Source organism: Lissotriton helveticus, chromosome 3_1 (genome assembly GCF_964261635.1).
Source record: "Lissotriton helveticus chromosome 3_1, aLisHel1.1, whole genome shotgun sequence".
In the NCBI taxonomy this organism is placed as follows: Eukaryota; Metazoa; Chordata; class Amphibia; order Caudata; family Salamandridae; genus Lissotriton; species Lissotriton helveticus.
The window spans coordinates 1,845,406,914-1,845,419,871 of record NC_136061.1 but is presented as its reverse complement, the minus strand read 5'-3'; the positions used below and the strand labels follow the sequence as shown (position 1 = coordinate 1,845,419,871).

The following is a 12,958-nucleotide window of genomic DNA, read 5'->3' as shown; positions in this document are numbered from 1 at the left end:
ACGCTACAAAAGGTATTATTATCTCTGCCATTGTGTCTGTGCCTACCTCTAGCAACATTTTAGCTGGACCCCTGGAACATATTGTGCCACCAATACAAAGTATCAGCCCCCTGCTTCACAATGCTGCCACTGCTGTTGAGGTAATATGCAGCTTCACCCCCTGAAATACATGGCTTCAGGCTGCACAGGACAAATTGTGAGTGCTCGGGAGGGACTGACTCAGGTTCCCGAACGGTGGGAGTTGACACTAACATTGTTGCTAAGAAATAACCAGGTGACTACACCACTACCCAGTTTTTCCTTGTCCCAGCAGGATGGGGTTTCTCCTCCCTGTACACCAGTCTTGGCTGGTTTACTTTCCCTTTTACTTTTAGTTTCTTCTTAACTACCCAGTCTTACTTCTGACTCAGCCAGTGTTATTTAAAATGCACTTCATGCAGAGTTGAGGAGAAGGATGTGGAAAATGTGGCTAAGGGCGGCTCTGCTGCTCCAATGAAACATTCTACTGAATCTATTAGGAGTGATAGAAGCAAACCAAAAGTCACTAGGTTTTCTCTAAAATCTCACAATGTGGAAAGTCAGTTTCACCACAAGGGAGGGGATGGGCTCCAAGCAGTGGTGAGAAAAGGTGTCCACTACAAGACTGGGTAATGTCAACAGGGGAGGAGAAAGAATGTATTACTAGACTATTGTCTGTCCAGGATCATGAGGGAACCCTGAAAGTTACAAAGGGAGAAAAGCAGGAATAGCAAACCATCGATGCTTCATCTCTTCCTGCTCCCTGTAGTCAGGAGGACTCTGCCTCATATGAGACCAAACTCAACTCTCCAAATTATGTCTCTCCCAGTCGTACATCTTCAGTAGTTTTATCATATCCCTTTATTGTAGATGAAGAGCAGAAACCATCATTGCTTACTCTTCTGCAGCTGCTGTAGGCTCAGTGGATAGAGGCACAGCAATACTATGCCCAAGCAAGGACAGATAGTGTAATTATTCAACAATCCTTAGCTGAGGTTACTAGTAAGGTTTCTGTTCTCTCTACGGCCACAGAGGAACTCTAACCATGTGTTTCAGATGTAGAAGGCGCTGGAGCAGCTGCTTAAAATTCTATTCAGGGTCACAACCGTCATTTGGATCTTTTGCAGTCTAAAATCAAGGATTTGGAAAACCGGCAACGATGGAACAATCTCCATGTTTTTGACATACCAGAGGAAAAAAAGGGTTATGATCCCTGACAATTTATTGTGAATCTTTTTAAGAAAGCCTTACAGGATCTCTCAGACTGGGATGTGGACTCCTATCAGTCGGATCAATAAACCAGCGTATTTTAGATTCTCTCAGTAAATCAAACTAATTCCAGACCAATATTGATCTACATTGGTAACTTTCTGCTTAGGCAGGCTATTTCAATCAAAGTGTGCTCTTCTTCTCCTGTGGTGATTGAATCTATGTCAATCTCTGTTTGCTCTGACGTTTGCAAGCATACTATGGAGAGGAGTTGATAGCTTCAGCAATTCATTGATCCTTCAAAAGCTTTTGAGCACAGGTCTTCCTGCAAGAGCCAGCCCAGCTCAAGATTATTAAAGATGAACAAATATAATTTTGTTGTACTGAACATGATGCCTCACAGATTCTTAGCAGTTTGAAGGGGGAATCATTAGATTGTCCTCTCAATAAGCCTCAGCATTTCTTGAACAATGCCCTCCTGCCTCCTTCTTTCTGCCTTTTTCTAGATCTGCTGATCCTACCACCTTTACCCCCTTTTACTTCTTTTTATTCCCTCTGCATTGGCAGTTATTTAAAAAAGGGAAGGGAGGAAGAAGGGAGCGGGACATTCTCCTTACTTTTGGTGGTTTATTTGGGAGGCACTGCATAGGATGGGTTCTTGTGGGTAAAGCTGGGGGGATTGCTCTCTAGGCTGCCATTTTTTTTCCTTGGGCACCCTTGGGCTAGGAATGATTTCGCTTGCCAGAGACAGGTGGGGGGCCCCCTAGGGGGTGGGAGGAGGGGGGTAGAGAGGTAGCTCCTGGGGATAAAATCCATCAGAATGGTCAAAATATATTGTTTGTTTGGACATTTGGGCCTTTTTTGCATTTTAAGAGTGGGGACAACAGTGCCAACAGGATGATTACGTCAAGCTGATGAGAGTGTATTTCATAAATGGATACATTTAAATATTTATGCTGGAATGTTTCAAGCCTCAAATCATCATGCAAAGGACAACTAGTCCATGAAGAAATTAGAATGTGTAAGCCCCATGTGGTTTTCCTAACAGAAACACGTGTTCCCTATAAGGACCGAGCATTATTAAAGCATCTGTGTTATAACACAATTGTATGTAAGCTTTCCTATGTGGTATTAAATTTGTGTTTTGCACAGTAGATGGTTTATTGTTAGAGCTATTGGATTGGTCTGATGAACTATGTTTATGTGGGATTTCAACTCTGTCCTTCTATTGATATTACCAACCACGGGCATCTATTCTTAAATGTGCATGCTTACATCAGCTGACTGACACTTGGAGGGTATTGTATCCAACTGAGCCAGGATACACTTATTATTCTACACCTCATCAACACTACTCTAGAATCAATATGATATTTGCTGGTACAGACTGCTATGTTTTAACATACAAGCAGCCAGTACTTAGTGGTGTCAATTTTACTTTCCGCATCATCTTCTTTCTAACTCTGAGTGATGTCAAAAGCCCTTGCTGAATTTATCCATGTAAATGTTGGTGCAGCTTCTTTGTCGGTAGTCTGGGACACAATAAAAGCTTTTTATACAGGGTACTACACTACAGTTTTTTTAGTTTAAAACAAGACTAGTTAAAGTAACATGCACCATCTTTGCCAACACTGGAGCATATTATCACAGTCACCTCATCCCGAAAATTTGTCACAAGACTCAAGGAGAGTTCCCGATTATCGGCCCACAGTCATGCACTGCTTGGGAGGTGGACATTGGACTAGCCATCATAGACCAGCAATGGGTCTTCGTCTTTAATCGACTAGAGCATCTCTCTCCCAACTACCCCCTCAAGCTCATTCACTTTAAATATTTGCACCGCGCTTATCCCACCTCGACACAATTACAACGAATGGTACTACGCCCCGACACACGATGCTGGAGATGCGTATCCCCCCAGGCAACCTTTTTACACTTAGCTTGGAAATGCCGACCCATGGCCACATTCTGGTCTGCAATATTGTCTCATATAGAGAACGTAACCGAAAAAACGCTGCCAAAAACCCCACTAGTGGCCCTATTGAGATATGTGCATAGGACCCCAAAGGCAGCAAGAACGCTAACAGCGCTGCTGCTGGTCCTCGCAAAAAGACAGGTGGCAATCCACTGGAAAAAGACATCTCCCCCTACTGTGAAGGCGTTTGTGTGGGATATCACATGCTACAGAGATCAACTGTCACATTACTGGGAACTTATGCCGAACAGTTCACGCCCCAAAGATATATGAGGTCCATTCACCAGTTGGCTTAGTTCTGTAGATGGGGACATCGGATTGTCACGTAGGACCAAGCACAGCTCTGGTAAAGATGAATTACCAGTAACATGTGAAAATCTAGTTGGTGCAAAGTGATATAACTATATGTATATCATTTACCACGGGATTCGGATAGACTGCAATGTCTATAATAACACAAGATGGACAACATTTGTAACTATGTAAAAATGCAATTCATTCTTTGTCAATGACACGCAAAAGGCGGTGATTTCCATTAACCGTTTTCCTTTATTCTTCCCCCTTCCCCTTTTTTCTTTTCAATTTCATGCTGTTGCATAAAAATTTCAATAAAAAGAACTTTAAAAAAGTAACATGCTATTGCTCTTTAAATCGATACAATACTAGCATTTTCACATGCCTACAATATCAGAGCTTGGGGTCCTGACCAACAGACTACATATTTTTCTTCAATTGAAAAGTGGTCAATTTTGAGTCAAACATTAAAAGAGAAGGCTGCAGCCAGCTTTAGTAGAAATCGGGCTCTTCATTATAAACAGGCTGGGCACGTGCTAGTACATCAAATCTCGAATAGGAGGTCTAAGAATCTTATTCACTCAATTGAAGGGAAGGATCAGCTGATTTATACTCACCCACATGCAACGCGGAACAATTTTTAGCTTTTTATCATGACCTTTACAATTAGCGTGATACTTTTGATGCATCAGGGTTTGGGCGATATCTTCAGGGCTGTCGGCTGCCTGACTTAGATGAGCCCATGCTTTTCCTCTCCAGGTAGATATCACTTCTGGTGAAATCATGATCGCCTTGGCTATTCTTCTATCTGGTAAGGCGGCAGTAGCAGATTATATATCTTTGGAGTTTTACAAACTTTTTAAGGATATTATCACCCCTCCATTTCTTAGTTTGTTGTGTTTTTTTAACAACAGATTTTAATTGGTCATTTTGCGATACATCAGGCGATAGCCCCACAGTGGCATGTTGAATCATTTGGACAATATGTGCATCAATAACCATTTCCATGAAAATAAACAAACCCTGCTGAACATGTAGGTAAAATAATAACCTAAACAATATGCAGACAGTAGTCAAATTTCGAGGTACAGCACATGATTCAGCAGCTTCAAAATATACATCCCAGTAAGATAATAAGGCAGTCAAGTGATAAGAACTTGGGGGACACATGGCAGGGAGCGGAGTGCATTTCTTAGTTTTAGTCAATACATCGATACTAGTAGGGAAGTGCCTGATTTTTAAAAATGACCAATATTGTTATGTTTTTAAAGAAAGCCAAACCACCAAAAGAACGTGCTCCATATCGTCTGATATCCCTTGTTATTGCTGACGTGAAGATATTTGCAAATATTTTAGTGGTGCGCCCTGCTCCTCTTATGGCCGGTCTTGGTTCACAAAAGCAGCATGGTTTTATACCTGGGCAGGACACCACCTGTCATATTAATGCTGCTGTGGCCGAATTTGATGTAGCAGCAAAATCTGGCATGGTTATCAGTATGATGCATTTAGATGCTGAGAAAGCATTTGACTGTGTAAACTGTGCATGTCTTTGGGCAACTATAGCCACTTTTGGCATGAGGGCCCACTTTAAAAAGTGTTCACAGTCTCTATTTAAAAAAAAAAAAAACAGTGACCAATTAGCATAGGCTGGGATTTCTTCTACTCCTTTTTGGCTTTATTCTGGCACCCGGCATGTGGGCTCCCTATCCCCGCTGTTATGTGTCCTATACATGGAGCCATAGTTGCGCTCCTTGCACTTTAATTAATATATCCAGCCTGTTGTCACTGTTATCTCAAAATCACTGCATATGCTGATGATGTTTAAATTTATTTCTCTAATTCATCGGTTGCTCTTGACTACGTCATTAATACTGGTAAATTTGGGGCATTTTCTGGCTATAAGTGTAATACGACTAAAACATAAGTCCTTCTTAACTTCGAACCTGAAATTCTGATAACAAGGGTCTCCTCAACAGCCATATATCTCTACATCCAGCTGACTCCAAAGATGCCTCAGATCATCAAGTTGAAATATTAGCCAATTCTATTATCTTTGTAAAGGAGACTTTGTACCTCTCATTACGATGTTGGTCTGACGTGCCGGCCCCACCGGCATCTAAAGCAGCAGTCATATTGCTGTATTATGATTCTGTCGTTCCAACCGCATGGGTTGAGGGAATGACTGCGGTGGTTCCGACAGGCTCCGCCCATTGGGTTGCATGTAATCCCTACAATAAGGGCAATGCCTGCTCAAGCACTGCCGCAGGGATTACAATGGTCCTATTCCTCTGCATTTCTATGGCAGTCCGAACGCCATGGAAAGGGACTTTGGAGGGCCCTAGCAGGGTCCCCATTCCTCTAGCGGCCGCCGCAAGAGGCCTGGGGGTGCCCCCACAAATATTGGTGCAGGGATGTTTAAAAACATGCCTTATGGCATTGCGGCTTGTGCTGTGGCCCTTTTCCAGGCCGCAGCACAGGCCTCAATTGAAAGACACATGGAGGCGGTCGGATCCTAATTTGGTGGTCGGGAACTCCGGCTACATGTCTGCTGGTCCCTTTACCGAAAAAATGCTGGTCAGATGTTCGTACAACCGACATCGTAATCGGGCCTTTAGGGTGCGGAATATGCTTCCTGTTTCTATAATAGGCCGATGTAACATTATTAAAAATGAACACCTTACCTAAATTCTTATACCTGTTTTGGGAAATTCCCATGTAATCTTTTTACTGTTGATATTTCTGGTGCAACTATTTATTTCATATTGGGCTAGTTTCAGATTCAAGCTTGTTCTTATATAGACTTAGGGATCCCAACTACTTTAAGCATGTCTGATTTAAGTTTGCTAAATATACAGTACATATATGGTGTAAAATCTATGCTTAATACACTATTCTGAATGTGCGTCCGGAAACACCACTGTGAGCTATCCCAATGTTTTCTGCTATATATAACGATCAGGTGGGCAGAGCCTGGTCTAAGTACAGTGTCAACTGTTTATTACATATTTATGGCGTTTGCTCATATTCTGGGCTTCATGCATCCTTCAATCTACCCAACCGTTTTTTTTTAAAGCTCTTACAGATAAGGGATTTAAAGACTGGCTGTGAATTTACAGCTTTGGCGGGCGGTCATTCGGTTTGGATGTACTTATTAGTTTAATTAAAGTACCTCAGAAGTCTCTTATCAGTACCGTATTTCTAAGTTTAAAAGGTGTAATGTTCCTATTGCGACCTGTGCTGCAGCTTGCAGCACAAGCCACAGTAGGAAATATGCACTTTCCAATTGCCATAAAGGTGGTCTCATCCTAATTAGGGAAGCGAGATCGCTGACTCCTTGTCGTGCGGTCACGTTTCCGACACGATGGCAGTTGGACCTAGTTGACACCTGACAGAATTTCAAAATGGGTTGGGAATACTCTGGCGGATAAGCCTACATACCCCAAATGTGGTTATATCACGGCTGATATTTTACATATGTTTGTTATCTGCCCTATGCTTCAAAAATTATGGGTAGGTGTGTCACAGCTCTCTAGATCACGTATTGGTTATGATATACAGTTCAAGCACAAGGAAAGCATGTTAGGCAATAGGATGGATGACGCGTTTGGTTTGAAGCAAATGTTATCTATAATTATTTTTGCTGCCAAGCTTTGCATAGTAGGAGCCTGGACCTCCTCATTATCTCCTGGCATAACCGAATGGTGGTTTTTTTTGCAGCAAATCCACGATTTAGAACTCGCTGTGGCGAAATTGAGGGCGCTCCGATCTATTACAAATGTGATTGTATTTGGGCGAGATTCGGCTGGGACTCGTATAGTAACATAATCCCCAGGAATGTAGGCTAATCTGCTTAAATCTCCAGGTTTAGTGATACATTTGTTTTCGGATTCTATAATAGCCTTTAACAATGGATAATATCTGTATTATTGGCATCTCTTATTTACCATGTTGCTCTCTACCTATGCATCTCTATCTTCGTTTTTGTTTACATATTAATATATCAGAGATGCATTTATTGATGTTCTGTAAAATGTAGTTTTTCCTCTGATCTACTGAATCATCATATGTGTTGCATTGTGTATTGTGTTGATGACTTACATTTATTTTGTCTTCTCATATGAACATGTCTGACTTTATATAGCAATAAAAAAAGGAAGAAATTGCAGTGAGTTGCAGTTGATGAAATGTAAAATCGAGGACGTGATGTTTATTTTACACAAACACGTATCATGTGTGTACCAAACATGGGATGATCTGAGGATATAAACAATAATTGCATTCATTCAAATATTTATCTTCCTGGGCCATGTAGCTCAAACCTTCAATATGAATTCATTTCTGCACCCAAGGGTATCACAACATATTTAGCATTTTATAAATTAATATCCGGAATTGTAGTGTACTCAGGTGTCCTTTAATACTGAATTTTTAAAAAGATGTAATATCTTTCCTCAGCACATTGATCGGTCATACATAATTATTGGACAGATTGAGCAGTGTGGAACTTCAAGGACTGTGACCTGTATGAAGAGCATTCACATCACTACACGTACAATGGTGAGTGAGACAGTCTTTTTTTTTTAAATGGATAATTGTAAGCTTAATAAGTGAAAATGAAGAAAAACCATCTCAGTGGCATTTTTAGCAGCTGTCCTATAAAATCTATTAGCAATACAAAAACGCTTTTCCTATGGAAACTTTCATCCTAACTTAACTACCTACATCCACTGGCTATCAGCAGTAGGGAAACTAATATCTATCTATCTATCTATCTATCTATCTATCTATCTATCTATCTATCTATCTATCTATCTATCTATCTATCTATCTATCTATCTATCTATCTATCTATCTATCTATCTATCTATCTATCTATATATCCATGAATCATAAAGACAGGGACTAGGAGCCAGATTACGGTCCAGTACCTGTGTTCCTATACTATCATTCTTTTTGCAATTTCTTTTCGCATTTGTCACCCTGAGTGGGACGGGTATGCCCAGACGTGGGTCCAATGTTCTCCATGCCACTGGAATCAAGCTATCCTGGCTGATGAGGGGTGCAACCCCGAAACTGGTCCTAGGATGCTTGTTTCCAGTCAAGGGAGGACCTGGCCTGGCAGTTCGAGCTGGACTGTTCCCATTGGGTGCAGGGTCAAGACTGATGTGCATATGGCTGGATTCAAACTGGAATGGCATGGTGAGCAAAACAACGATGGATTTAGGCCCAGATCTCTGTACTGGGGTGAAAGTATGACATTGTTCTGCAATCTGTCCATTAGTTGTTCTATCTGCATTTGTCACCCTGAGTGGGACGGGTATGCCCGGACGTGGGTCCCATGCTCTCCATTCCACTGTAATCAAGCTATCCTGGCTGATGAGGGGTGCAACCCCAAAACTGGTCCTAGGATGCTTGTTTGCAATCCAGGGAGGACCTGGCCTGGCAGTTCGGGCTGGACTGTTCTGATTGGGCACAGGATCAAGACTGATTTGCATATGGTGGATTCAAACTGGAATGGCATGGTGAGCAAAGAAACGATGGATTTAGGCCCAGATCTCTGTACTGGGGTGAATTTATGACACTGTTCTGCCCATCAGTTGTTCTTTTTGACTATACTATAATTAGCACGTCTAATCAGTGTGGGTATTTGTTCGTGTGTGGAGAGGGTATAGAAAACATTAATGAAAAGGTGTGGTTGGAATATATGGTTCTAGAGGGATCTTCCTTATTTGGAGGTTTTGCCCTCACTCACCCATGTGGGTGACATGCTTCATTATCAGGCATTTTGCTCCTCGTTGGCCTCAAGCTATGGCAGCGTCAGCCCCACAAGGAGCAAAACGCCTAATGATGAAGCATGACAGCCACATGGATGTGTGAGGGCAACACTTCCAAATAAGGAGGATTCCCCTAGAACCATATATTCCAACCAAACCTTTTCTTTAACATTTTTTAGATATATCTATATACACACACATATACATACATACACACATATATATTCTGAAAATTTACATGAAAATATATCTTCTACAACAACTATATATATATATATATATGTATGTATATATAAATGCATACATATATATTTATAAATATATACCAATATATATTCACACACGCATACATATAAATATACAAATACTTTGCATAACGTTAAATATAAATATTGTGATAGCATTACAATTCATCAATAAATAGGTAATACATTTATGTAACAAATAAATACATTTAAAATGAAATCAAGTCTTTTTAAATAATGTTAATATTTAATAAATAATTCAAATCTAATTACAAAATGTTAACATATGTCAGCAAAATACATTTAAAAAAACATCCTGGGGTGTGTGGCCAAGATGGCGAGTGGGTAAGATGTGTTTCTTTCATCTACCTACTCATGATCGCCTGCCATGACCTAAATCAGAAGTAATAGACCCCTGGAGGGTCACCTACAGTGCTGTATGTGATCAAGGACCTCAAGCGCCTGAAGGAAAAAGAAAAACCCAGACACTGGCGGTAGGCGACTGGCAAGTTCGGCCAGAAAAGAGGAAATAGGCTGATTGGTGAAAATGCCCACTGCGCTTCTCACAGCCTATGCCCAGCGAAGAACGTTTGAGCATCTGGCTGCCGACGTTGGTAACAAGCATAAATGCATGCAGCGGATGCCGTGAGGTGATCGCTATCTCTGCACTTTTCGGCTGGCACGCTTGGCTAGCGAGAGGAACTGAGCCATGCTGAGTGATGAAGAGGACTCTGGCCAGAGGGAACCAGAGGAGTATCAGTCTCTCTGCTGCCAAATAACGGCCTGCGCTGGTGTAAGATGACAGTGCTGAGGAATAAGGGTGAGTGCGATGGACCAACGTGACTAAGCAGGACCTGGCAGGCAGCAGCAGCACCTGAGACCCAGAAAGATGAGCATGGCCTCCATCCAGCCAGAGTGGTTAACGTGACAAGGGGGAGCTCACCATGCATACTTACCTAGAGCAGAGACCAGTTCACGGACCAGCAGGGACGGCGACACACCGAGCTGCAGTCGGGAAGATACACAAATTGGCAGCGCTGCTAGTTATGATCCCCACCGCAATGAGAGGAAAGTGGCGAGGCACCAGCACCAAGGCGCACCAGCGCGCCCCTGACACAAAAAGGCCATGCGACCCTGCCGCGCTAGGCCATGCTGGTGTGGATCGGGCGGACAACCCTGCTCCAGCTCTGTGTGAGAGACCCAGGACGCCAGTTAAAAAAATGTGGGGCCCTACAGTGTGTGACCTGGACTACAGGGCCCATCCTTGACTGCCCGGTTATAAAGGTACGGCTCTGCTTGCCATACTATGCATCGGTGCACTGAAAGAAGTGACTACGGAGCAGTCAGTTTCATAAGACAGAGATAAAAGTGAGCAAAGGAATAGACTGAGACCTGGTCAGAGAGGCGAGCGACATCAGAAAGGTCGTCTGGGCATAAGGGGAAGAGAAATGCAAGGAGGGGGGCCAATATAAAAGTCACTCGGTGACACCAGGAAAAGCAGGCCCCACTATGCTGCAACCTTGCGCTGGGCAAGCAGAAATTAACATGCACAACAGCAGAGAAAGAACTGAGAGGTAGAACTTCACAGAGAATGTAGAGGAGGGCCTGGTCAGGAAATGGAGTGGGCGTCCTCCAAAATCAATAGATTCATGTGGCGGAGGAGAGCAAACCTGGTGAGATTCGCGAGGAGGCTGCGCGCTGTGAGGATTCCAGGGTGGACATACAGAAAAGAGTCAGTGGGAGAAAACACTTGAGGGAAGGCGCACCTGAGACACAAGAAGCATGGGAATAAGCAGTCCAAGAGCAACACGGAAGGGAGACCCCAGTGTTGCTGAGAGATCCAGCCAAAGCCTTCTGAGCGGTTACACAGGGACACTACACACAGATTCCCCACAAGCCTCATATCCTTCTACTCCGAACCCTGAAATAAAGCAGCACCGATTCAGATAGCATTACTGTTAACTCTCACACCTTAACATGTCTTCATCAAGGGGAAAGGAAGACAGGACCTTAAAAGACTTGCTGACCAAACACCCAGTGGCCACTGGAGGTGAAGGTTGGGTATCACCTACTACTCAAATGGGGCAGGAGTCAGACGCCGGTGAAGAGCCAGTCACACGTTCCTTTCTAGAGGCACTGTTCTCCACATTCCTTGAAGACTTGCAGACTCTCAAGTGGGAGTTTTCGAAGGAAATGAAAGAGAACAGACAAGATGTTGACGCACTCGGAGACCGCTTGGCAAGTATAGAACACCACAAGCATACTTGGTACAAAGAGGTACAACAACTCCAACAGGAGGTATTTGCTTACGAGATTGGCATATCGACCTCCAAGCTTATGCTGAGGACCTTGAAAATCGTTCTCGAAGGAACAATATTCGCATCAAGGGAGTTCCATCCAAAGCAGAAGGCTCGGATATCAACCTTTACCTACAGGATCTCTTTAGATTATGTTGGAAGCCCCTCCAGAAACTGAAGTTAAAATCGATCATGCTCACAGAGTGGGCCTCCAAAGGCGCTCGACAGCCCCACCTCCAGACATCTTGGCCTATCACCCAGATTTTCAAATAAAAGAAGAAATCCCACGCAAAGCTAGAGACAGGCAGTCTCTAACATATCAAGCACATTCACCCTCTCTCTACTAGGATCTGGCCATGATAACTCTACAGAAGAGAAGAGACTTTAGGCCGGCAACAACACAATTGCATAACCTAGGGATCGCATACTCTTTGGTCCATCGCTTTAGACTGATCTTCAAATGGAGGGTAAATTACATCAACTTCGATTGTTCCAGGAGACGTGTTGTATCCTCAGAATCGACCACCCACATAGCGAGGACTCAGAGTAAAGCAGGTTTAAGGCCCCTGAGAGCAATGGCAATGTGTCCCAGGGGGATCCCTCCTAGAGAACAAGGCAAACCAGATCTGGCTATGATTGCAATGGAGAAATAAGTGGTTATAGAATCACTATCTAACAAGAAACTTTCCAAAGATGGCATCTGAAAGGGGAGCAGACCAGTAAGAGTCAAGTATAATCAAACACAAGTACACTTAATATGACAATCCATATAATTAATATCCTCACTCCAAATGTGAAGGGACTCAACAATCCCATCAAGGGGCGTGCCATACATTCGTACCTAGAAAATTCTGAGGCAGACATCTGTCTCCTCCAGGAAACACACCTCTTATCCAAAGATTGGCATCACCTCCCATCTCATGCCTTCCTCCAACAGTTTATTTCTTCCACCTCAGTTAAGAAAGTGGGAGTTGCTATTCTAGTCGCCAAGTGCTTTGGAAAGGAGGTAGGTTGTAAGGTAGCAGAAATAGGATGTAGATTACTAGCTCATACATTCCTTATAGGGAGACACCCCATAGAAATTGGGTCAATATACGCACCCACAGAGGACAAGAAATATTATTTCAGGCAGCATTATCAGACGTA

The 12,958-nt window shown here is 42.9% G+C and overlaps 1 protein-coding gene across 1 annotated transcript in view; it reads left to right on the top strand.

Annotated features, from left to right (window-relative positions):
- Positions 1 to 12,958, top strand: part of LOC144823889 (mucin-5B-like) — a 1,747,676-nt gene that overhangs the window by 461,710 nt on the left and 1,273,008 nt on the right. The window contains exon 10 of the mRNA XM_078682783.1: positions 7,952 to 8,053. Coding sequence (XP_078538909.1) covers positions 7,952 to 8,053 — 102 coding nt within the window. The remainder of the gene's footprint in view (positions 1 to 7,951; positions 8,054 to 12,958) is intronic.